Source organism: Sapajus apella, unplaced genomic scaffold (genome assembly GCF_009761245.1).
Source record: "Sapajus apella isolate SASKATOON/1434 unplaced genomic scaffold, GSC_monkey_1.0 scaffold37, whole genome shotgun sequence".
NCBI lineage: Eukaryota > Metazoa > Chordata > Mammalia > Primates > Cebidae > Sapajus > Sapajus apella.
The window spans coordinates 7,533,183-7,559,408 of NW_022436977.1; the positions used below are offsets into that span (position 1 = coordinate 7,533,183).

General features: G+C 43.3%; 1 protein-coding gene across 2 annotated transcripts in view; it reads left to right on the top strand.

Annotated features, from left to right (window-relative positions):
* Positions 1-10,652, top strand: part of ALDH1A2 (aldehyde dehydrogenase 1 family member A2) — a 195,209-nt gene extending 184,557 nt beyond the window's left edge. For both annotated transcript variants that reach the window (XM_032297324.1, XM_032297323.1), the window contains exons 10-13: positions 1,234-1,398; positions 2,122-2,279; positions 2,579-2,653; positions 8,750-10,652. In XM_032297324.1, coding sequence (XP_032153215.1) covers positions 1,234-1,398; positions 2,122-2,279; positions 2,579-2,653; positions 8,750-8,822 — 471 coding nt within the window. In that variant the 3' untranslated portion in view covers positions 8,823-10,652. The remainder of the gene's footprint in view (positions 1-1,233; positions 1,399-2,121; positions 2,280-2,578; positions 2,654-8,749) is intronic.
* The last annotated feature ends 15,574 nt before the right edge of the window (positions 10,653-26,226 follow it).

Sequence of the window (26,226 nt, forward strand, 5' to 3'; positions counted from 1 at the left end):
TGTATTTTATGGGATGACTGTTACTTTAAGGATATTCTGACCTTTGGGACTAAGTTGGAGTCTCCCCATTCTAAACAAAGCCCTGAGTATGAGAAGATGGATCTTGACACTAGAAACCAGTCTCAGTCCTTCTAATCACTGAACTTTAAGACATCCCTACAGATGCCACAGTCAAGGAGGGTAGATAGCTTTCTTCCCTAGAGCCATGCATCCTTTTACAAGCTGCCAAGGAGTCTCTCCAGCAGCATGAACCACTCTGTACAGATGATTTGCAGCTTATGAATGTATAGGAAAAGAAGGGCTAGCTCACTTCCCTTTTGTTATATCGTTATTTCTTACTCTTAATGCCTCGTGTACTATAGTGGGGTGGGGAAGGCCACAAAGTATCCCCCAAGCTGCCAGACTACACTTTTCACCTCTGCAGATTCACATAATCATCAAGGCGTATTTCTAAAGCCAATTCTGGTTTTAATCTGTAGACAGGGTCTGAGAATTTTTAGAAGGATTCTGTACCAGCTCTTATCTGGGTCTCTAAATCATAGGTTTTCCTGGTAAGGGACAACATCTCCTCAGTTTAGGGACTATTCAAGAGAAGATTGATGTTCTGGCCGAGGAATTCAAACTTGGGTGAATGTAGGTTTTTGTATTATGTACCATAATAAGTGAATAGCTCTGTCAGTGTTTGGGGGGAAGACTGACATTATTATTATTTGGACTAGGAAGCTAGTCCTTCACTCTTTACTGTTAATATTTTCCTCCAGAGTTCCTCTAAAAGTGAATAGGAATTCCTTTAAAAACAAACCGGAATAAGTTTGGATGTGTACCACTATCTAAAGAGGATATGTACTAATTTTTTGTCTCTTACTATTAGTACAACTTGCTAAGTTACTCATTTCATGATAAAAGTCAATTTTTCCTCATATGAACAATAAATAATAAATTAGCCAGTGTCTCCATTTTGAAACATTTTCTAAATGTTTAGCCGGTACTTCTGATTAGGCAATATCATCAGAGCAGTACATTTACTGCAATCCTCAATATATTAGGATTAACCATAAAAAACTGCCAATTTTTTCTAGGTCAAAAATTGGTAAGTAGCAGCAGTTTTATATTATTTGACTGGGTGTAGTGAAACTTTGAAAAAAATCATAAAATGACAGATTCTCAAGAACCTACTTATTTCCATTTTCATAGAAGGTTGTATTTGGAGTTACTAAGTCGTGTCTCCCATAGATCGATAAGAAACAATACAACAAGATCTTGGAACTCATCCAGAGTGGTGTGGCTGAGGGCGCCAAGCTGGAATGTGGAGGCAAAGGACTGGGCCGAAAGGGGTTTTTCATTGAGCCCACAGTGTTTTCCAACGTCACTGATGATATGCGGATTGCCAAGGAGGAGGTATCAAATATGGTGGTCTTATGAAAGCCACATCTTTCTTGAGATAGTTTCTAGAGGATTTCTAGTAGATGATATTAGAGTTTTAGCTCTTTATATTTTATATATATATTCATTTTGCAATAATAATAAACATGGCTATGAAAATTCCAGTTTCAAGAAGAAAATTAAACCAAAAGACAAGCAAGCTGGATGGAGGCCAGGTGACATGCTATGTGCTTGTGATTATTATTAGCCAACAGAATAATCAGAATAGCCTACCACTGGCCTCGACAATACACTGGCAATAGTTCAGCTCTCCTAAATGTGGGTCATTAGGATGTTGACAGGACAGAGAAAACACTGAAGCATCTTCACATCTGTGCAAGAAAGGGATCATGACCAAGTCAGTCAGCAGTCCAGAGCATTCAGTTCTGGAGCAGTGTCTGCAGGATCATGGAGGATGCCACTTTCTCTTCTGTACCTAAAGAAGACACCACTAGTATACATAGTGGAATCAAGTGATGCTGGAGTGGTTGGGGACATTGGGGATGTTAAACAAACACTAATGTTAGACTCTTTGTGCAAAATCTTATCCTAGGAAAGGTTGGGAGATTTTTACAGTTTTGTACTGCTAAACTTAAATGTCATTTAAACAAACAAGGCAGAATAAATTTGCTTTGAAATGTGGAAAACAGGTAAAGGAATGACAGAGCAGCTATGTTGAGTCATACTATCTTTTTGCAGATCTTTGGCCCTGTTCAGGAAATTTTGAGATTTAAGACAATGGATGAAGTTATTGAAAGAGCCAATAACTCAGACTTTGGACTCGTAGCAGCCGTCTTTACTAACGACATCAACAAGGCCCTCACAGTGTCTTCTGCGATGCAAGCTGGGACTGTTTGGTAAGATCAGAGTCAGTCTTGTAACACATTCCACTGGTGGCATAGGGACCAGGGTGAAATAAACAGGTATCTTCTTGGAAGGATGGGGAATACCAAAAGCAACCCAACTTCACCAGAAAAGGCATACACTCCTTATTGCTTAGATCCAGAAATCAAAAGTAGATTTTAAATTCCAAATTTTTCCTTTGGAACAAAGGAATTTAAAAACAAAACTTCTAGAAGAAATACCATGCCAGTCAGATTATTTCTGTGTGGGCAGAATTTACATGAACTCACATTACTATGTCTTCTTCTTTCAGGATCAATTGTTACAATGCCTTAAATGCCCAGAGCCCCTTTGGGGGATTCAAGATGTCTGGAAATGGGAGAGAAATGTAAGTCTCAAAGTTGCTGATCCTTGCAGAGAAATAGATTGCAAATATCAGCACAGAGCAGCACTTAAAAAATACTTTAATTATCTTACACTCATCCATTCATCCAACAAACATTTTGTTGAACACATGCTACTATAAGCTAAATACTGCTACATATTATAGAGATGAGTAAGACACAATTTCCTTTCCTAAAGTGAGAATGGAAAAATTAATGTACCATTAATTCCCTGTCATAAAGGCTGTGATAGAAGTATGTTAACATTTTGTTAGTACGGAGAAAAATTAGTTAATTTTGACTGGTGGGGTCAGAGAAGACTTCAGACAGGAAGTAACATTTTTTCCTGGAAGTAATGCCCAAGAAAAAAAAAACAAAACACTTTTCCTCCCTTTGAAAGAAGCTGATCCATATTTTCCAAATCCTGTGACTCACAGAGGAAATACATTTCATGCCCATTCTCTCAGCCGTTAGTGAATGCATATTTTCTTAAGCAAATGCTTAGTTCACAATCTAAGAAGTATTGAGCATAAACTATGTACGAGGCACTACACTTGGTCTGTGGAGGAAGATGCAGGCCCTTAAGGTATTTAATGTGTTTGTAGGTAAATAAAATGAATAACATAGAAAGAATCAGAAGAATCACAGAAAAGACTGTCAAGAGATGGAGGAGCCCAGGGATAGGGAAGATCACTGTGCGCTGGAGAAATCAGGGCAATTTTTAGATATGATCTGCTACAGGGATTTGAATCAGCCTTTCAAGAAGAGGAACACTTGCATAGAGAAGGGGGATATATTTTCAAGATTGGTGGGCAAACCCAGGTAGCAGTGGGGGAGAGCGAGTATTGTGGGAAAAATAGCTGTAGTGTTTGTGGGAGAAACGCGGTGAACCCACAAGACTAGAGCAGAGGATTTACATATTTCAGATAGTTTCACTGGTAATTTCAAGCTGCCAAACATGAAGCTATAAAGTGGTTATAGGCTGGAGAATAGAACAGCTTCTAGAATCGCACTCCTTGGATTTGAATCCTGCCACTATTACTACCTGTGCAACCCCGGACAAATTACTTAATCTTCCTAAGCCTCCATTAGTTCATCTATAAGATGGGAATAATTATAGTACCTACCTCAGGGTTGTTGTGAGGATTAATTGTCAGGATTAAGTATGCAGACATCCAACAGAATGTCCGGCAAGCCTTCAGAAAATGTTAGCTGCAATCATCATTATTCATCAAGTAGATGAGTGTTCTATAGGTGATCCCTCTTTTTCTTAACAAACCTGTAACTCTGGCAGAAGTTTTCCTAAATTTCAGCTGGTGTTACAAACTTATGTTCTGTATCTGGTACGGCAGGGGGAGGATGTTATCACTTGAACCTTTTCTTCCAGCCTCCAGTGCTCCTCACTTATTTAACAGTCTGAACCTAGAACCAATCTGCATTTTATTTGTTCAGTTATATGGTATTCCTTCAGCTTTTACAGAGTCTTCACGTACTCCAGGTATCTCTTCATTTGCATTGGACCTTAACTTTCTGCTTCTTATTTCATTTCCTTCCTCTATGTCTGTGCTCTCCCAACTCTGAAATGCTGGGGGCTGTCACTGGCTCTCAGAATGCTGCTTGCATTAACTGTGTTGTTTTAGATTGTTAACAGGGTGGATCATTAGCATAAAATATACTTTCAGTAAATAATCGCTTGTTGATGGAGCCTAATCCCAGACTAACCCATGGTCCCTCACTGTGGACAGGATTGTGATATTAGCTGACTCTAGTTTATTCCCATCAGAAATATTCTCCTTGCCCAGAAAGATGGTCCAGGAGACCATTTAGCTCTGTCTGAACTTCAGGTAACAGTGCTCAAGAGATGGAACAACCATTTTTCTCCACTTGTTTTGCAGGCACTATGGTGATTTGACATTCACAGTGCACTTAAAGAATAATTAGGAGGGGGTGTTCTTTGATGAGACCCACTACATCTTGTCTAGATTGCATGGTTCTTTGTCTCTACTTATTCCCAAAACATGTTTTCTCTTTCTTACATCACCCAGAGTGACAGGAAATGTTTCAAATAAAAGAATCTGCTCTATGTTGGTTCCCAGCTCTTCCACCTCATTTGATACAGCCCCAGAAACTCCACATAACCCTCCATGTAGACAGAATTGTTTATCTCATCATGGCCTGCAATCTCCATGCAGCCTTGGTCGCTGACACCTCCCTGTCCACCCCTAAGAGGAGCAGCGACTTTAAGTGGCACTTCCAGAAACATCTGGAAACTCCAAGGAGGGCTGACTTAGCCCATGAGGTCTTCACAGAGAGCTGCAAGGAGGGCTGCCCTCCACAGGTTATCCGATGGGCTGCCCTCTTAATTTCCAGGCTCAGAGACTTGAGTCGAGCTTGTCTCAGGTCCTCCTGCTCAGTTAATTCCATCTGTCTCACTTTTCCTGTCCTTTTCCTCACTTCCTCATCAAACTCCCCTGAGATGAGAGGTGGCAAGCGCAAGCCATAAAATGTCACAAGCTGAGGGGATGGAAACAATGCTGTGAACCTCAGCATTTTAAAAACTCAGGACCGCTGGCTTTGAAAATGAGAAGCATTGTTAAATACTCTAAATCAGGGCTTGTCAAGTGTGTGTGTGTGTGCGTGCACGTGCATGCATACATACAAAGAAGTCACCTGCAGTCTGGGTGATGGTTTTCTTAAGCATGCGTATCTAGGGACACACTCTTAGAGATTCTGAGTTAATGGATCTGTGATAGGACTCAGGACCTGCGTTTCTAACAAGCTTCCAGAATGACTCCAGTATAGATCACTGCCCAGGACCCAGAGAGAAGCACCCCTAGTCCAGCAGGGCTTTCCACTGTATCCCACACCCAAACACTGGGATCCTACAGTCACATTTGAAAGCAGCCTGCCTTCCAGTAACTCACTCCCACCCTCCTTCTCAGTCCCCACCACCTGTACGCTCCTCTGATGAAGGTGATCTGGGGACCTTCCTCTGAGAAATGCTGCTGCAAGTCAAGTAAAAGAGCAGGAAAATATATATAACCCTAAACAGAAACTCTTATTTATTTTATGGGTGAGTCTGAGTGATTCCTACAAGGCTAGCCAAGAGCCGTCAAAACTGACAGGTTACCTTATTTATGTCTAGGCATGCCAAGTTGGATGTATCTTAGGGACTAGAACCTAGTCTGCTGAGGAGCAGGAATCTAGGCTTCTAAATGTGACTGCTTTGACATATCATCCGGCTGTGAAGGTGACCATGCAGAGAGATTGGGATGCATCAGTAATGACATGCATACCTTTTGTACATCAGTGGGCTTCTTCCCTATTAACTGTATGTGCCACAAAATTTGACTGGAGTAAACAAATTTGAGACAGCAATCCTGACACAAGATGGTGAAATTGCTTAAGAAACCAAACTTCAGGGCTCAGTGACCTTTGAGCAGTATGTCCCAGAGTGTGACCCAAATGACCATCTGTCTTACAGTCTCCTGGTCCCTCCCCAGAGCTTCTGAAACCAAATTATGGGGTGGGAGTAGTGTTCAAGAAGTCACCTCAGCACACAGAAGTATCACCCAAGGGGCCTGCTTCAACTATTGATTCAACTTCTGTGTGCTGAGGTTCAGGAACTACTGCTGGAGAGATGACTGGGCACCAAGAGGATGGCCAACACTCAGCTGGCATCCTTCAGCTGGTTAATGGCAGAGCTGAGTGGGCACTCCTGTCTCTGACCCCAGCCACAGTGCTCTTTTTCTCCTCCATGCCTCCTCAGGCATGCTGCTCTGAGACCTCTCACTGGCTTTCCTTGATATCCTGGGTCCATAGCAATTCTTTGGACAGCAGATTTGAGTCCACTTCTCTGTCTCGAAACAGAGTGTGCATAGATCGCTGCCCAGGACCCAGAGAGGAGCACCTGCAGTTTAGCAGGGTTTTCCATTGCATCACACACCCAAACACTGGGATCCGGTGGTCACACTTGAAAGCACCCATAATTGCAAGGTTTCTGACTCTGTAGACTTCCTTACATTTCTTACAACCTAGTTAGAGAGCCACATGGGAGTGAAGTGTGGCTCGGGGCCCGCCCTAATAAGTGCGTGCACAAGCCGGGAAACAAGAAGGGAGTAAACTCACTTCAAATGGGACACACATGGTGTCCGTGATGAAGAGACACATTCAGAATTGCCCAAGGACAGGAAAATGACCAGAGAGCGCCAGAGCTGAGCTGATAATAAAGAGACTTTGAGCCTGGATGGAGTTAATGAGACATGCAAAGAGTGGGGCAATTTCAGCTGGTTTCTCTCATTCCTCCAAGCGAAATGAGCTATACCGACAAGAGAACAGCATGCTTGCCCTAATCTCTCCTTGGTTGCTGTCTTGTCTCTGTCAACTCAGGTACCCATGGTGCTCAGAGGAGCTGCTGGCAAAACCATTGGAGCCTTAGGTAGGCCATGGTGGCTCCTGATAGGAACCCAAAATCATTAACAGCAGGTCTCTCTGGTAAAGTCCAGTCACAGCAACTCTGTACTTTTTAAAACTGTCTTTCTTAATCATTTAATCCTTTCCTATTCAAGTATATCTCCAAAGTGTTCTTTTATTTTTTCCTGGTCTAGAAGATATGACGAAGATATGACAAAGATATGACAACAGGGTAGAACTAGAGAAGGGGGAATAGGAAGCTCTTCCTTTCTCCTTCCCTCTCCCCTCCCTCCCTCCTTTCCTTCCTTCGTTGGTCATCAGGTACCTCCTTTGTGCCTACCCTTGTAGGCTCTGCTATACCCTATGTTTGGTGGAAGGCTAAAAGCAAAATCAGTAGGACACAACTGATCCTACTGATTTGGTGGGGGAGACAGAGATATTCAAGCTTCTCGTACTCCCAGTGTGGTAAGTGTGGTGGCTGAGGTGTGAACAAGGGGCTCTGTGAACAGAGAGGAGGAAACAGGAGTTCCTCCTGAGGCTGTTGGGCAAAGCATCACCAAAGAATGACTTTCAAAAGAATAGAAGAAAACAAGCTGTTATTTTAAAGAAACAGATTTAGGAGAACATGCTTGATTTTATAATGAAATAGATAAAAGGAAAAAAGGCACTTAAACAAGGTGAAAAGAACAAGAGAACAGAGGAGAGATGTGGAAGAGAAGGAGCACTGTGGTAAGCACCCAGAGAGACGGAACACATGTGACCCGCTCCCACCCTGCCTGTCAGTCCCCACCTCCTACAAGCTCCTCAGAGGCTGTTTAGTTTTGCTTGCCCCAACCCCAGCACCATGCTGCCTGCAATAATAGCTCAATAAATGTTTGTTGACTGAATGAATGGCAATCTCTGACCAGGATCCCAGAAGGGAAGTAGCTGAAGGAGAATCTGGGGGAGGTGGGAAGATTGCTAACACTTCCCAATTCTTTTTTAATCAGTGATTCTTATTTCCTAACTATATCCCCTGACCTGGTATGGGCTATGGACCGTAATTATTCAGGAGTAGATTTTTAAGGTATTGCAGATGACTTCTGCTTTTTATGGTAGGCCATTAGGTGTTCATTCCTGTTTATTAAATCTTAGGAACAATGAAAAGGAATCTAGAACCTTTTCTTTCAGTTAAAGTGGGCTAGATCTCTAAGTAAGACAGACATCCAGAGGGTAGCCAGTAGCAGAAAAAAGGGTTTTGTGGGGAGGAAATCATACCACTGTCCCAAAGAACTAATACTGAACCAGTGCTGCCTTGTGGGGAAAAGCATAGCCAAGACGTTCAGAGACCTGGGCCTGGTCCCACTGCTGGCCACAGCACTTGGCTTCTGAGCACAGCCCCAGGTGGTCTGTGTGCCCTCCAGCCTAGGCCGACATTAATTCTCTGAGCAGGTGAGAGTCACTGCTTTTCTGTGCAGTATTATGAAACCAAATCACCTTTTAACTTTAAAATCTGGGACTACTCATGACATGACAGTTTCTCTGACCTTCAGGAAGGCTGGGCTGCCCATATATGAAGAATTTTTACATGAACACCCCAGGACTTGCTGTTCACAGGTGATAAACTGCAGCTCCCCAGGACTCCTGCTGCACTCACATACAGCTCCCTGGACTTGTGGTACCTAATAAGGCCCATTTCTGTGTTTCAGGGGGGAATTTGGCTTGCGAGAGTACTCCGAAGTAAAGACTGTGACAGTAAGGATCCCCCAGAAGAACTCCTAAGAAGGCCCAGAAGGAAGATGAAGCCCAGCCTGCACGTCTGTCCCTCTCTGCTTTCTCTGTAGGATCCAGCTCTCAGGAATACAAAGTTGAGCCACGGTCTTTATTTAAAGATTGAAATAACATGTAGGCCAGGCAGGTCACTGCACAACTAAAGCAAACCAGCTGGGTACAGTTTCTTGGCACTCTGTAAGGGGTCACCTTAATGATACCAAATATTGGGTAAAGTGGGATAAAGGTAAGAGGAAGAGCTAGCAGACACAGCCAGTATCTCTTTCTGGAGCACAGGATGAAATAAGGGAGCTGTATTATTTGATGCCTTTGTCACAAAGAACTTTCCTCTTAAGGAAAGGTGACCTTTCTGCTTTCTTCATTTTCTTCCTTCCATGCCCTCCCTGCTCACCCACCCCTCCCTCTCTTCCAGTGAGATCTCAGCTGAGCTAATTTTGGGGCAGATGTTTGGGGACAGATGCTGTGAACAATTTTCCAAGGTTTTAAAGCCAAATTACCATTTCATGTTACCCATTTCTTCAAAGCAAAACATGAAATGGTTTTAGTTAAAGAGGCAGACCAGAATGAAAATGCCAGGAGCTGGTCCACTACAGATGTAATAAGAACCTAGGATATTACTGACCCAATCTGGTTTTCTTACATCCATAAATAACATGAATGAAAAAAGATTGGGACGATAGAGACTGGAAGTCATCATGTGTAGTTCACAGCTTCTGAGCTTGCTACACAGTTTTGGGGGTGAGGGTGTGTGTATGTGTACGTGTGTGTGTTTGTGTACTGGATTCCTTCTTGGCTATTCTGGATAAGGCAAGGGGTGGGCTGTTTTTTATAGCCAGATCAGACCTTTTCTAAAGTTTATCATAGAACCAACCAAAAAACAATCCGAGTAGGCTCAAGAATTTGACCATGCTGGCTGCCTTGCAGACATAATTCAGTTGCTAGTAGTGGGCAACAATTTTTATTAAATGAGTTATTTCTGTAGTTGGAATCTGTAGCTTCTTTTGAACCCCAGCTCCCTACACCAATACCTACTACTCCAGTGCTGCAGGTGTGATTTTGATCTATCACACTTTACCAGCGTGCCCTGTATCTACTGGTAGAGACCTTGGAAAATCTGGCCAAGCCTAGGGGTTTCCTTTTCCGTTTGCTGAGTTGCATTGTTCCAGGACTGCCTTGCTCCACTGAGCTCCTCTGTCACACCCAGTGGCTCATCCACATGCCATTCTTGCCCCTCACTGAGCAGGCGGTCGCTTACAGCGTGGGGGGAGTAAAGCAGGCCCGCCTCCCTTTCTTACCAACTACATACTCCTCTTCTGCTTTCCAGTGACTCCACCAGTTTGATGTGGGAAATATTAGCTTCCTTTCCTTCTTCCGTCTTTCCACCTGCCAAATCCAATCCAGTTTCTAACCTAGATGCAGATCATTTATTTCAAAGTACCAAACATAATCTAGAGTATGTGGAATATGGGCAACATATATATAGCCTTCTGTATTTAACAATTTTCTGCTTCCTAACCATACCAACGTTCTAACTCTTACCTAACCATGATGTTTTCAAGTCTCCACTTGCTGTTACTTACAAACGACAGTGCATTCAGCAGCCCGATGCTTTGAGCCCTGACCAATGCCACATTTCTGAGTTCTTCCAAGTGAATGCCACCCTCCTCCTCCAGCATGTGTCCAAGTGGACATATACACTAACCAACTAGTTACCTTTGGACTGCAATATAAAATGTGAAAATGAAGATTTATTTCTTTTAATTTACTTAAAAAAAAAATCTCTGTGCTAGCAATAAAGCATTTATATTGTGTACTCCTTGGGACTGTTTGGCTGTGTTTCCAAGTCTTTGTGTCATACTGAGCATATCTGGGTCCTTCCCTCAGCTGCTGGGCTTTTCAGTTATGTTGCTCTCTTGGGTTACTGAGCGGAAGCCTGCAAGGGTGTTTTACAGAATTTGCTAAGGCAAACAAAAACCTTATTGTTCAGTATAATTTAAAAATCTGTGTGCACGTATAGTTTGCCTGGCATGTATGTAAGTATAACCATGTTTGAAATATATGAAATGACAAAGTTTGCTTTAGAATAGCCTCCATGAAAACCAAAACACAGAGGAGTCTGTAGGGTCTGTTTTCACAAACGTGGACTACACACGACGAGCTCACGTTGGTGACAGCATTTCACAGTAGCTTTATTATTTACCAAAATGAAGTCAAAGCCTGATAACCTGATGAAACATTTGTGCAGCTGTAAAAAGCAATCTGTAAATGGTGACTATCCTACTACCAAGACCAAGCTTGTTTTCTCTCAATGTGTTGTCAGAGTTAAGCTTTTGAGGAGTGGATCCTGCCCTTTAGAATTGCACCTCTCCCCACCTTTCCTTCCAACCCTTGGAATCTCCACCCAAGTTCTGATCAAGTGAGACAAAAACTAAACCTAATGACTTAGCCCCAGAGCAGATCTCATGTGAGGGAAGAGATGCATTGCTGTGGACTGGGGTTCACTGCTCTGTTTTGCCAGTGGCTTATCTTTCAGAAGAACAGATAGAGCATGGGAGATTTGCGGCCTCTGCAGCACCAAATGGAACTCTGAAATATAAGATGTGGGACTCCCTGAGAATCCACCTCATGTTCTGTCCATTGAGACGCCAGGAAGAAAATGAGAAAGGCCTGGACATGAAGTTATCATTTGAAAGCCTTTTAGAAAAGGGTACCATTGTTGCATGTATAGGTAGCAGGAATATGGAATCAGATAGACATGTGAAAGCATTTCTGATAAAAGGAATCACCCAGAAAGACACAGATGAGGCCAAGGTCAGCTGACTTATGTTATAGTGAGGAGATGGGCTGGCAAGAGCAGGCATTGCATGCTGGGAACTGATGACGGTCTTAGGTTAGCCAGGGGCGTCCCCTAGTAATGTAATAAAAAACAGACATCCATGGGCTTTGAGTTGGAACGTAATGGAAGCAGTGGTTGGAGTACACTGGTCTGGAGCAAAGTAGATGAAGAAGGAGACTGTTGACAGTTTGTCTGCCATAAAACTATGGATTGCATAATACTGTGGAGGATGGAAGAGGAAGGAAACAAATCAATAGCGAAGTCACCAGAACTAGACGAATGAACACGAAAGAATGAAAGGATTATGTTTACTGACCAGGGCAAGTAGGAAAATGGTAATTCCATTGTTACAGAAGCTAAAAATGAAACACAGTTTTGGGGAGAGATTTTGACTTCAGGCTTTGGAGATGTAAACTGTGGGGTGATAAAGGGACATCCAGATAGAAATCTCAAGCAGGCAACTGGAGATAGGAAATTCAGACTTGGCTCAGGTGGACCAGACTCTCATAAACATAAAAGTGATTGCTGTAGATCCAGAGAGAGTGATAATAAAACCAAAACCAGGGCCAGGGAGAAAAAGCCCAGCAAAAGAACAGGAGGCTGTAGTCAGAGAATAGAAGGGAAGGTCTGCAGGTGTTAACACCCCAGAAACAAGGGAGAGAAGTCAAGGAGCACAGGCAGCAAAGGGTTGAGAAGACAATGGTGGTGTGTGGAGCCCATGTGTTAGGGGCTTTGGATCTCTGTCTTGATGAAGTAGAAGCTGATGGTATGTGTTAGCTGGGAGGGGTGATGGCAGTGCCCTACTCCTCAGCTGTGAGCCATGTGACCTCCCCGATGTTCAAGGACAGCTCCTGCAGTAGCAGGCCCTGAGCCTTCCCAGAGATTCCCCCACCACCTGCCAGGATGTATGGAACACCTGCTCTCTTTTGCTCTCCACCTGATACTCTTGCCCACTCAGAACCCGACAGGGAGGAGAGGAGCTCAGGGTTGTTTAACGCCTCATGAATTAGAAGTGAGAGCTTTGAGTAGCTGGGGCAGCAGGGAACTAATAGGAGTGAGTAGATTTAGGAAGGTGTGAAAAGGATGAATACAAGATGGCTAGGGAAAAAAAAACTCAATGCAGACTCTGCTAGTTCTGAATTGGTGACATTCTTGGCGGGGGAGTTGGGGAGTAGGGAAGGTGTAGCCAAAACAGAAATGCCCATTCATTGCCAGTTGTATGTATTTACGTAGTCATTTATTTTAGCTTTTCTGTTGGTTGACTAATAATTCAGAAATATTAAAATTCAGTCATAAGAATGCTTAAAAGGTAAGAACAATAATAAAAACAAATTCCCATGAAATCAAAGTGAGTATTAAAAAAAATGGACATGGGAAACTAATGAAATCAGAATGGGACTAGAAAATACAGATGACACGGTCTTATCATGCTGCTTCTGTGGCCCTACTGCCTGATGAGGGAATGCTGACACTGCATACCCGCTCATGCTAAGAAACGAACCTCCTCTTTCACCTTCCCTCTCCCTCTTTTTCCTTCCTTCCCTCCCTCCACAAATGTTTATTCTGCTAGTCGCTGGCACATGTGCTGGAAATACAAAGCAGGACATACATGGCTATCACCCTTGTAAATCGCATAGTCTAAGGCCATTTATAAGCAATAGCAGCTTCCCTGGCCATCTCACTGAACTTCCTTCCCATGCACAGACACCCAAGGTATGGAAGAGTAACGTGGTACCTTTCCCAGGTCGGCGGAGTGGGTAATCCAGAGTGACAACTTTGCCCTTGGCGACAGCTGACTAGCAGCGTGCCAGAGCAAAAAGCACGCTGTATCAGAGAAAGAAGTGTCATCAGAGGTCCTCACTTAGTGTCTCTTAGCGACCATTTACAAGATGTATGACTTAACTTCCACTGCTTCCTCCGTAGGATCAAGATGATCATGCCTGCGCTACCTGCTTCACAGAGGTGTGTGGGGATTAAGCGACACAGTAGATGATAATTCTTCAGCTGGTCTGAGACATGTATGTACACACACAACTGCAAATGACTATAGAAACCAAAAGCAGAATGCTCTTTTACGTTTTGCAGTCAGTCTGCAGGACGTCCACATTCACTTCTCATATAGCGTTTGGGCCCTCATGTAGATCCAGACTCTAGGATAGTTTCCTGTGGGTTTCCAGGGAGGCTTCCTTGCCTGGTGGCCAGACCTCATCTTGAATACCTCAAGCCAGCTAGGGGCCAGAAGGGTACATGCAGCTGTGACTTTCTTTCAAGCTTCAGTCCTGTACATTCAACACACTGTTCAGACCCTCTGTAGAGCAATAATCTGGCCTGTAGCCCTGGCCACACTGTCTGTGCCACCCAGAATGTCTTATACAGCAACTGCTCATCCGTGGGACCAGCTGGGAGTGAGAGCATGGGAAAGTCCACTCTGCAACGGCGTGAAGCCCTCTTCCTCAACATTTACACTGTCTAATTTTCACTTGGTTATTGGCCAGCTTAAAAGGAAGACCAGCTTGCCATTTAGCCTTTGATGTGAAACTGCTGGGATAATGTTTCCTTTGGCCATTTATCTATGTAGCAAGGAGGAACCTGAAACCAGCGCAGCCTGCCGCCGCTCCTGATGGAGCATGCACACCCCTTAATGATTTCAAGGTCATTTGGCCTTGCTCTCTTTGTTTCTCTAGAGCAATCCCTGTCCTTATCCTGGTGAAATACACATTATTAAGTCTATTGAGTTGCCCAATTTCTTCTACAACATGGTTTCCCCAGTGTGTTTTCAGAAAGGTGCCTCTGGTTTCCTCTTTAGAGTCTAGGCAAGATAAAATCAAACCAACTCAAGCAATCCTAAGCTGGAAAGAGAAGAGACCCCTCTTACCCCACCTGCAGCCACACATGGGGTTTCTAGGACCCTGGGAAGACCTCTTTCTAATTCCAGGCAGATACATCCAATTTATGGAGCAATAATGTACTGTAGTACCTTTCCCCAGTTTCTCTGGGCTGGAAATTTAAAGTGACAACTTTCAAGACTGCCACTGCGGGTAGCTGAGTAGCAAGGAACAAGAACCTATAGTGCTCTCTGGCTCGCCAGAGCTTGGCACATCCAACGGGAAGGTCTGTTTGTTAAACAGTGGAGGCCCCCGTCTCCATTTCCCAAGTTAGGTTCATTCATAAACAACACAGGATTCGTGTAAAATTGAATAAAATCCAGATGCCACTTGTTAATACAATTAGCTCATGCTCCCTGGTGGCCTTGGGGGGGGTGTGATGCCCACAAACATTCTCAGAGCCTGCAACAATGTCCACTCCCAGCTCTGAGCTATGTGTACCAAGGCGGGTTGTAATAGGGGCTTGTCAGGCCAAGGCTGGGGAACGGGTATGTTTGGAGGGGATGGCCACCCCTTGTCACATGTGTACTCTTTAACGCTTTGATCTGACATGCTCTAATTCCGGAAAGGGAAGCTTGTCGGTAACATCAAGATCTCCTCCAATGGGCAAACGAACAGAATTCCAAGGTGCTCTGTCACTTACCAGCTGTATGCCCTTGGAAAATTAATTAGCCTTCCAAGCCCCTCAATTTTCTCACCTATAAAATGGGGTGATAACATTACCTGCCTGCACTGTTATCATGAGGGCAGAACAAGAATGTGCTTAAAGTACTTAACAGCCCCCATTGTAAGAGCTTAAACAAATGGGAGCACTTAATGAAAATGAATAAATAAATCCGTATTTACTAGAGGCTGTAGTCCCAAAGAGGTTGTATAGCTCAACCTCTGTGATCTACCTTGGAGTCAGTTTCTATATGGAAGCCAGGCAGGAAGACACCTACATGAAGATAGACTGAGACAGTGGGAATGGAGCCAGTAACTAGGTGAATGCTAGGAGGTTGGAAAGATAATGACCATTTAAAAATTATATGTCTGTGCCCAGGAAGTTCTGCTCCACCTACCGAGTCACTGAGATCCAGAGAATTTTTTGACAGAAGATGTTGGGCTGGCTCCCGTCTGTTTAAATGAACAGATAGATAGCAAGAATGGGCAAGGGACAAATTGGTGAGGCCAGCAAATACTGACTTACAGGGGGGCTTTGCCAATCCGTGCTGAATAAATGTTAGCTGTAATATTATGATGATGATTGTTGTTGTCTTTATCCTAATCACCAAGCTCAAGAAACATGGTGGCTTTTGGCCTGGGAGGGAAATGACTTGCCTGGTTTGACTATTTAAATGGAACCACAGCGGTCCTCTGGGTGACAAGAATGCCTCTGGAAGAACAACATTATGCAAAGCCCTCCCAGCTCCCCCAAGCTGCAAGAAGAGCAGGGGCTGTCCTGGCCAGATGCTGAAAGCAGGGGCCCTCTGCCAAACAGGGGCTGAACTAAAGTCAGCTCTGCCTCAAGGACAGCAGAGAGAAAACGGGAAAATGCTCAAAACAGTTCTTCTGTTACTTGTTTGTTCTGTTCCATTCCCACAAGAAACTGCTATTCTTGCCAACTAGATACAAGGCTTGCCCACAAGACCAACTGATAACCTTTTACAAACCTAGGAAAATAAGCTCGCCCTGGAAACCCACTCAATCCTGAGGTCTCAGCTTGGGGCGTGATGACCCAGGATTTTGATTTGGCTTTTTTATTTTTCCTTTTCTTCTCTCTCAAAGATAACAAGTAAATTAATGCGAAACGCCACATACATATTGGAAACACTTGTCTTTTTTTTCCACTTACCCTCAGCGATATCAAGGACTGTAATAAATAAGCCTGTCAGTAATTCTTGTCAGGAAACTAAACCACAGTTTTTAGTCTTGTCTATTCAACACATTGTTCAGAAATGTTTTGGTAACCTTTAAAAGCTCTACTCCGAGAGAAGTTCCCATACCCTCCAGTGCAATTCTTTCCTATTTCGAAGGTCACTGACAGTTTGGGAGATGTGCTTATTTATATGGGTTTGAGTCATGCATCCAGGTCCTCAGCTGAGGAGGCAGGAAGGCACAACGCTTGTGAGGAAAAAGTGCTCCACAGAGCCAGCAAATGGGGTGGTCCCAGCCCTCCCGAGAGGAACGGAAAGCCTGCGCGGTGTTGGCCACAGCTGCCCACTAGGGAGGGCTCACCAGTGTGTAGGGCTCAACTCACAGTGCACCCGGGGTGAGAAGATCTAAAGTGATGAGCGCAGGGGCCCTGCTCCATGGAAAGGCTGTGTACAACCAGGAAAGAGGCAAGTTTGTCTCCAGTGCCCCAGCCTGCCAGATAGGGTCCTCTCATCCCTGTCTAAACCTGCTCATGGCTGGGACTTCAACGGATATTTGTACACTCATGTTCACAATAGCCAAGTGTCCATCAACAGATGAATGACTAAACAAAATGTGTGTGTGTGTGTGTGTGTGTGTATGTATATACACACACATTTTGTAATATATATATACACACACACACACCACATTTTGTATATGTATATGTTTATATATACATACACACACACACACACCACATTTTGTTTAGTCATTCATCTGTTGATGGACACTTTTGGCTATTGTGAACATGATATATATATATGTGCATATATATACATAATGTCTTGTGTATTCCTTTTCTTTTAGTGAATCCCAAGCTACTCTTCTTTCTTCTGATCAAAACTGAAAATGCACTGAACAGTCCCCTTGGCCACCCACCTAATGCTGACATGGCTAAAACCATGCCTTTGGTGCTCAGAGCTACACACACCAGACACACTCTCCCCCCCACCACACACACCACATACACAACCCACACACACACCCCCAAATACCATATACACACACCACACACACCCCCCCAAACACTACACACCACACACCCTCCCCAAACACCACACACACACCACACACACAACCCACACACATAATCCCAAACACTATACACACCACGCACACCACACACACACACACAAACACCACACAACCCAGATACATCCCCCAAACACAACACGCACACACAATACACACAGAACACACAATTGTTTTTATACATGTATATATACACAATTATGTATTATGTATATATTATTATATAACATACTAACATATAAACGTTTTCAGCCTTAAAAATGAAGGAAATCCTGTCACATGCTATAACATGAGTGAAGTTTTAAGACATGCTACATGAAACAAGCCCGTCGCAAAAAGACAAATATTGTATAATTTCCCTTATTTAAGGCACCACTTCTATAAGATGCCACTTAGATGAAGTGCCTAGCATAGTCAAATTCATAGAGACAGAACACAGAATGGTGGCAGCCAGTGACGAGTGGGAAAGAGAATAGGTGTTAGTGTTATTAATGGCTGTGGAGTTTCACATGGGGAAGATTAAAAAGTTCTAGAGAGAGATAATGGTGACATCAACAGTGTGAATGTGCTAGCTAAATGCCATTGAACTGTGCACCTAAAAGTCGTTAAAATGGAAAATTTTATGTTTTATATATAGTACCACAATAAAATTTTTTAAACCTGCTCACAAAAAGATTTGAAAAATTTATATACACTCAGAGTATATGGCTGATAAGACTTAAAGTAACATCTCTGTCTTACATTTTAGTAGGAGAGAAACCTTAAATCAAGGCTCCTTGTCCTAGTTGGTATAGTAGGGACTCAATGAAATGAAAAATAGAGAATATTTTATTGACCAACCCTTCCTTTGACACATATCTTGCTTTCCTGCCTCTACAAGAGCAGAAATTATGAGGGATCAGGCATATCTGTGCTAAAATACAGCTTTCCGTGGTGGGTTCTCTCCAATTCTAACAGGCCATTTTCTCTTATTTAACATGTTTGGTCACTGCTACTCTTCTTTCTTCTGATCAAAACTGAAATTGCCCTGAATAATTCCTTTTGTTGCCCATCCAATCCTAAAATGGTTAAAATCATACTCCTGGTGCTCAGGGTTACAAAATGTTCAGTGTTACCAGGAACTGTCTTCCAAAAGGATGAGTGTATCTTCCTATCATTTAAAATACAGATTCAAATGGAAAAGCAATATTTAGGTAGGGATTATATATAGAATTTTGAGAAGTAAAGGAGGCCTTGGAGGTCTGCCTTAGTCCATTTTGTGTTGCTATAACAGAATACCAAAAACTGGGTGAGTTACAAACATTAGAAGTTAGCCCACTATTCTGGAGGTTGGGAAGTCCAAGAACACGGCACTGGCATCTAGTGAGGGCCTTCATGCTGCATCATCTCATGGCAGAAGGCAGAAGGGCAAGAGAGGCCAAGAGCAAGCAAGCAAGAGAGGCAAGAGAGGGCTAAACTTGCTGTTGTAACAAACCCATTCCCATGATAACATTAATGCATTCATGAGGGCAGAGCCCTCAAGACTTAATTGCCTCTTAAATATCTCACTTCTCAACACTGTTGCTTTGGGGCTTCCATTTTCAACACATGAACTTTGAGGGACACATTCAAACCATACCTGGGGACCTTTCAGATTATTCAGTCTAATATCCTCATTTTACAGATGTAGAAAATGAGCCAAAATGAATTCCACAGGATAAACCTTTACATCCAGGTCTTAGGACTTAAGTCCAGTGCTTTTTCTCCTCTGCCTCCTGGGGTAGAATTTTGGGAAAACTGCTATCCTACTGAATCGCCTATATTACTTGACAGAAGTAAAACACAGTTGTTAATTGTACATGGATCCAGAAAGCTTCATGAAGTGTCTTTTAATAAAGCACATTAGCTCATTAGTACCCACTAAACACATCATCACTCTGTTTACCAGATTAGCTTGAAGAAAGCAGGGTTTGAAGGCCAAGGGACCGGGGGCAAGAAGTAGAATTAAAATACAAAGATGCTAGGGGCTGCAGTGAGGTGAGGGTGAGGGTTTTCATAGTTTGGAAATCTGGCATTGAGAACCTAGATTTTACTTGCTATTCTGTTTCTCAGAAACTCTGTGATTTGGCTTGGTCGGTGTTCCTCTCATAGCTCAACCTTCTTATCTGTAAAATACAGGGGTCCTGAGTAGGGAGGGAATAGCTGTCTTTAAGGGCAGTGGTTCTTGAATTTGGCATCAGAATCACTTTGGATAATTGATTAAATATGGTTGTCCCATTTCCTCTCTGACTACTCTGATTCAATTGGACTGCAGTAAGCCCAGAAATCTGTATTTGTTTCATCTTATTTTAAATGTGAATTATTTTAGTTAAATTTGCTAACTGCATGCATTAGGTTGAAAATTCTATTAAAAAAAAAAGTATGTATATACTGCAAAATTTCCTTCCAATCCCTCATCCTCATGTCTCAGTCCTCAGAAACAAATAAGATTATCTGTTTCTTGGTATCTTTCCAAACACGTCATGTACATGTTTAACGTATAGCACCGGTGCTGGTCCTACAGCTGGTCTCACGACAGGCACTATAGGGTCCTCTAGGGTCTCCTTATCTTAGGGATGGGAGAGCTGAGGCTTTGGATTTTGGGAAATGACAGCAGATCATGAATGCAGTGCTCTTAGTTCTGTGCTTGGTGTGCCCTAGGGGCCCAGCTTGTGTTGGCTGTTGTCATCTTGCTGAAGGCCTGTGCCATTCTGGGACTGGAGGGCTGTGGTTCCATTCACCCCCAGACCCTTTCTCCTCCTGCAGGGAGAAAGTAGAATTCTTTTTCTGGCATGGAACCATGCCAGGAAGGGCTTCTCCCAAGCCCAGAACCTGCCCACAGAGGCTCGGGGTTGCTGGATGAATCGCCCTGAGGACCCCCAGGTGCTGCCTCAGAAGGGGAGCCTGTCGAGGTAAATGTGTGTCTTCGCTGGTCCCTCTGGGAAGATGCAAGCCTTGCCCTGTTGATTGCCTCTTTCGTTACTGCCTCTGTCCTTTGCAGCATCAAACAAAAAGACAGTTTTCCAAAGTTGACTGATTTCATACCTGAAAGACTGCCCCAGAAAAGGAGCTGGGGATTCTAGAGAGCAAAGGCCCTTCATTCCTGATATTTGAGTCAGTAATGGCCATAAAGATCTTCTATTAATGGTTCATTAATAGAACCCTTCATTTCCACATACTCCTACCCTTACCAATAAATAACACAATGAAGCTTCACCAGGGGTCTGGTTTTGGACAAATTATCTTTTCAACACTTGGATCAGTTTTCTTCATAGCTTGGTTGTTTCCTGCTTCTTAACATCCAATTGGCTTGCTTTGGAGCTGGACATGAGTGCGGGCTTTGTGTGCAAGCGTATAAAAAATTCCTTTGCATTTCTTAAGATTCGGTGTTCTTCACTCAAGTGCTCCCAGAGGGGCAGCTTGATGTGGTGGGAGGGCCCTTGACTAGGAGTTCGGGCATCTGGGTTCTGGTCCCAGCTGTGTGCTGACTCAGCACCCTTGAACAAGTGATTTAAACTTCAGAATTGGCTTCCTCTTCTCAACATCCTTTGCATTTGTGAAGTTTCTTTATGTTACATGGTTCTACTGAGAGCTCAACACTGTCCTGGGTGAAAGATATGATTAATCCCTGTTTTGCTGATGGAAGCTGAGATTTGAGAGGTTATCAGAACTGGCAGTGCAGAAACTAGAATCCAGTCTTCTTTCAGACCTTGGGGTAGGACATCAGAAGAGGTGACGGACCCCCAGTCCGCAGCCCCTGATGAACCACTCCTCACTGTCTACTCCTCTCCTTTTCAACTCCAGCTAACCCACTTGGCATGATGCCCACTCTGCTCACTAGTGTGTACCTCCATACTTCTCCAGCTTCCTTTTGTTATTCTTTCATTCATACTTTCAGCAAGGATGAACTGTCCCATGCTCAATGTTGGGCATTGCACTAAGTCACAGACTACCTAGTGAATAGGAAGTACTGGTGCTTGAAGCCCCCCGCCTATGTGGGAGACAGAGAAATAAATATATCACTATATATCACCTATAATATAATATCGCTATAATATCATATGATAAGTACAGGAAGAAGAGAACCTAGAGTAGAAAGAGGAAGAAAGGGATACATTTTGATGGTGAGAAGGGGCAGGGTGGATTTTTAAAGGAAATTTCATAGAGACTCTGATATTTAAGTTTCTCAATACCTCTCTGCTTCCAAAAAGTACATTAGAAGGGTGGATGGAGAGCAGCAGTCAGAAAAAGAGAGCATTATTATTATGTAGCCTACAATGTATCAGGCTTTTAATTTGCTCAGTGGCATACAGCTAGGAGATTCAAATGTATGTCCAAACCCCAGAATCTTACTTAACCCTGTGCTGACTCCCTCTTATGATAGCTTCTAAAAAACAATGTAGATAGAAGTAACAAAAGACAACAGAAAGCACCTGGAATAAACTTCAAGAGGATGAATCTATCCATCAACCAAAGTAATCCACGACCGTGCATAAGAAAAGTAGTGTGTTACTCGTAGGGCCTTGAAGAGTGACTGAGAAAGGGAGAAAAGGGAACCAGTAGTCTTTTCTGACAACAAATGGAAATGATGAGTGTACTGCTCTCCTCTGAGCTTCTGAATGGAACCTGCAAGGAGGTGGCTGGGGCATGATCTGGAAGAGAGGCTCCTGAAGATGACTCAGCCCTAGGATTTACTTTTTTTGCTCTGTGACTTTAAGACTGATTTCTAACGTGGCTTCTCTAGAGTAGCAGGCTGGCTGGTGGACTGAAAGCTGCTCTGCTGGAATCCACAAGGAGCAGTAACGGTGAGGAACAGGAAACCCACTACAGGGCAGGCAGGTTTGCAGGATCTAGCCAGAGAGCTCTGAACCCAGGATCAGGGTGGGGCAAGCAGAGTGGCGGAAAGACCTCCCCAAGGATCCTGAAGACAACAGATCCCTGACAGCCACTGACAACAGACGAGTACAACTCTGCCTGCTAGAGACAGGACCTTTCGTCTCATCAATTCGTAGCACCTCCATGTGATACAGCTCTCTGAACAAGACTTGGCTCCTGTCTTCAAGTGGCTTGTGGCTTGACTTACTCTTCCTGGGCTTGCTTACACAGTGCCACACCAAATAGCACTGATGGAAAGTAGATGAGAACTTACCGGTTGAATTAAAGAGTTTATATTCTTATTGTATTATAAAATGATCTGAGGTTTGAAACGTAATCCTTGCATTTGGTCAAGTGGGATCATTACACTAGACAATAGTCAAGAGTGGTAGTAAGACTGGGACTGGAGTCAGACAGGCAAGCTTCAGATTCTGGCTCTGCCATTTATGTGGGACTCGGGTTAAGGTGCCTATCTTTTGCCTCTCATTTTCCTCCGCTACAAAACTGAGAGGGAGAGTAATATGTAGTTTGCAGTGCTATTTTGACAATGTATTCCAACACCTAGAACATGGTATTCAGTTCACAAGTAGTATTTTTTTTTTTTTTTGAGACAGAGTCTCACTCTGTCACCCAGGCTGGAGTGCAATGGCGTGGTCTTGGCTCACTGCAACCTCCACCTCCCGGGTTCAAGTGATTCTCCTTTCTCACCCTCCGGAGTAACTGAGACTATAGGCACCCACCACCACATCTGGCTAATTTTTGTATTTTTTTTAGTAGAGATGGGGTTTCACCATGGCATTTAAAAAAAAGTGCATAACAAATATGAGAAAATATTTGCAATGCATTAACAAACAAATTATCAGGATCCAGAGTATATAAAGAGCTCCTAGAAATTAAGAAGAAAAAGACAAGCCAAAAGAAAACTGGGCAAAGAATATGAATAGGTAATTTAAGGAAAAATGAATATAAGCAACTGGTAAACATAATAAAAGTTTCTTAACCTTACTAGTAGTCACAACAGCACAGATTCACAATCATGAGATGCCACTCATACTTTTAAAAGAAAATATAAAGCTCTACCATAAAACAAACTACATTTATTGACTCTTTTCCATGTACCAGGAAGAGTGAGAATGATTAGTTTCAAACATAACTGTTAGATGAAGATGACCTGTTGCAGGAAAATATTTAAAGCATGATACCACGTAAGTTAAAAACGCACACGAACAGTGGGTGGCCAAGATGGCCAGCTAGAAGTAGCTACCGTGCATAGCTCTCGTGGAGAGGAACAAGACAGGAGAATAAGTACAGCACCTTCAACTGAAACATCCAGGTGCACACACTGGGACTAATCAAGGAAACAACCTGACCTATGGAGAATAGACAAAAGCAAGGCAGGATGACGGCCCACCCAGAAGCAACACAAAGCCAGGGGAACTTCTCCTGCCCAGGGAGGCAGTAAGTTCATATGTGATCCTGGGAACCCTTGATTTTCTCACGGATCTTTGCAACCCTCAGGTCAGGAGATCCCCTCGCGAACCCACTCCACCAGGGCCTTCAGTCTGATACACAGAGCTATGTGGAGTCTTGGGAGAGCATCTGCCCAGGCCCACACAAAGACCCAGAAGCCTTAGATACCTGAGCTTTCCAGGCTTCCCAGCAAAAGTAGCTAGCTGCATCTCCAGCAAAGTAAGAGGTTAGACCCTGGTATATATCCCTAGGAAAGGGGCTGAATCCAGGGAACTGAGCAGCAAGAGTCTGCAGGCCTCACTTCCACAGTACCTCACAGGAAAGACTCACTGGTTTGGAATTCTAGCCAGCCACTGGTAGCAGTGTTGTACCTCCCTGAGACAGAGCTCTCAGGGGGAGAAGTGGGCCACCATCTTCACTGTTTGGGTGACTTAGCCATCCAGCCTTCAGCCTTTGGAGAGTCCAGGCCAACTGGGGGTGGAAGCAGGATACCAGTACAGCACAGCTGCTCTACAAAAACATGGCCAGACTGCTTTTATAAGCAGGTCCCCAACACCATTCCTCCTCACTGGGCAAGATCTTCCAACCAGGTCTCCCGTCACCTCCTACAGGTGTGCTCAGGCCAGCAACAGGGTCGTACCTCCCTGGGACAGAGCTCTGAGAGAGAGGGGCAGGCCATTATTTTTGCTGTTTCATAGCCTTTACTATGGATACCTCCCGGTACTAGAAAATCCAAGGTGACTAGGGACTGGGGCAGGCTCCGAGTATACTGCAGCAGCCCCACAGAACAGTAGCCAGACTGTTATGTGAATTGGTAATAAATAGTCTATCAATCAAAAACAGTGCAGGACATGATGGATTCACTGGTGAATTCTACCAGATGTATAAAGAAGTGCTGGTGTCATTCCTACTGAAACTATTCCAAAAAGTTGAGGGGGATGGACTCTTCCATAACTCATTCCATGAGACCAGAATCATCCTGATATCAAAACCCAGCAAAGACAAAACAAAAATAAACAAACGAAGGAAACTTCAGACCATTATCCTTGATGAACATCTATATAAAAATGCTCAACAAAATACAAACCGAATCCAGCAGCACATCAAAAAGCTAAGCAACCATGATCAAGTAGGCTTTATCCCTGGGATGCAAGATTGGTTTAACATAAGCAAATCAATAAATGTAATTCACCACATAAACAGAACTAAACACAAAAATCGCATGGCTATCTCAATAGATGCAGAAAATGCTTGTGATAAAATTCAACCCTGCTTTGTGTTAGAAACTCTGAATAAACTAGGTATTGAAGGAACATATATCAAAATAGTAAGAGCCATCTATGACAAACCCACAGACAACATCATACTGAGTGGGAAAAAGCTGGAAGCATTCTCCTTGAACACTGGCACAAGAGAAGAGAGCCTCTCTCACCACTCCTATTCAACATAGTATTAGAAGTCCTAGCCTGAACAATCAGGCAAGAGAAAAAAATAAAGGATATCCAAATAGGAAGAGAGGAATTCAAACTATCCCTGATTTCAGATGACATGATTCTACAGCTAGTGCTCGACTTATGACCACAGTCGGGACCGCGGACCAGTCATAACACGATTTGGTCGTAAGTTGAGTAGACTATATGTACAGTTGAAATGGTGCACGTGGAGATGGTAGTGCTGCCGGAAGCTGGTCCGCACTGTCGTACGCCCAGCTGGGTAATGTTTGCGCTGCCAGGCGCGGAGCAGTTGTGGCTAGAGATTGTGGTCCTAAAGTCGAATGGTCGTAAGTTGCATAGGTGGTAAGTCGATCAATACCTGTATAGGTAAAAGACCCCCTAGTCTTGGCCTCTGTCTGATAAACAAATTGGCTGATAAACAAACTCCTTCAGCTGCTAAACAACTTCAGCAAATTTTCAGAATACAAAATCAATGTACAAAAATCACTAACATTCCTGTAAACCAACAATGGCTAAGCAGAGAGTCAAATCTGATAGGCAATCCCATTCACAATTGCCACAGAAATAATAAAATAGGAATACAGCTAGTAGAGAGGTGAAAAATCATTACAATGAGAATTACCAAACACTGCTCAAAGAAATCAGAGGAGAAGTCACAAGCAAATGGAAAACATCCCATGCTCATGGATAGAAAGAATCGATATTATCAAATGGCCATAGTGCCCAAAGCAACTTATAAATTCAATGTTATTTTTATCAATCTACCATTGGCATTCTTCACAGAACTGGAAAAAGCTATTTTAAAATTCTTATCGAACCAAAAAAGAGCTCAAAATAGACAAGGCAGTCCAAGGCAAAAAGAACAAAGATGGAGGCTTCACAATACGCAACTTAAAACTATAATGCAGGGCTACAGTAAGCAAAACAGC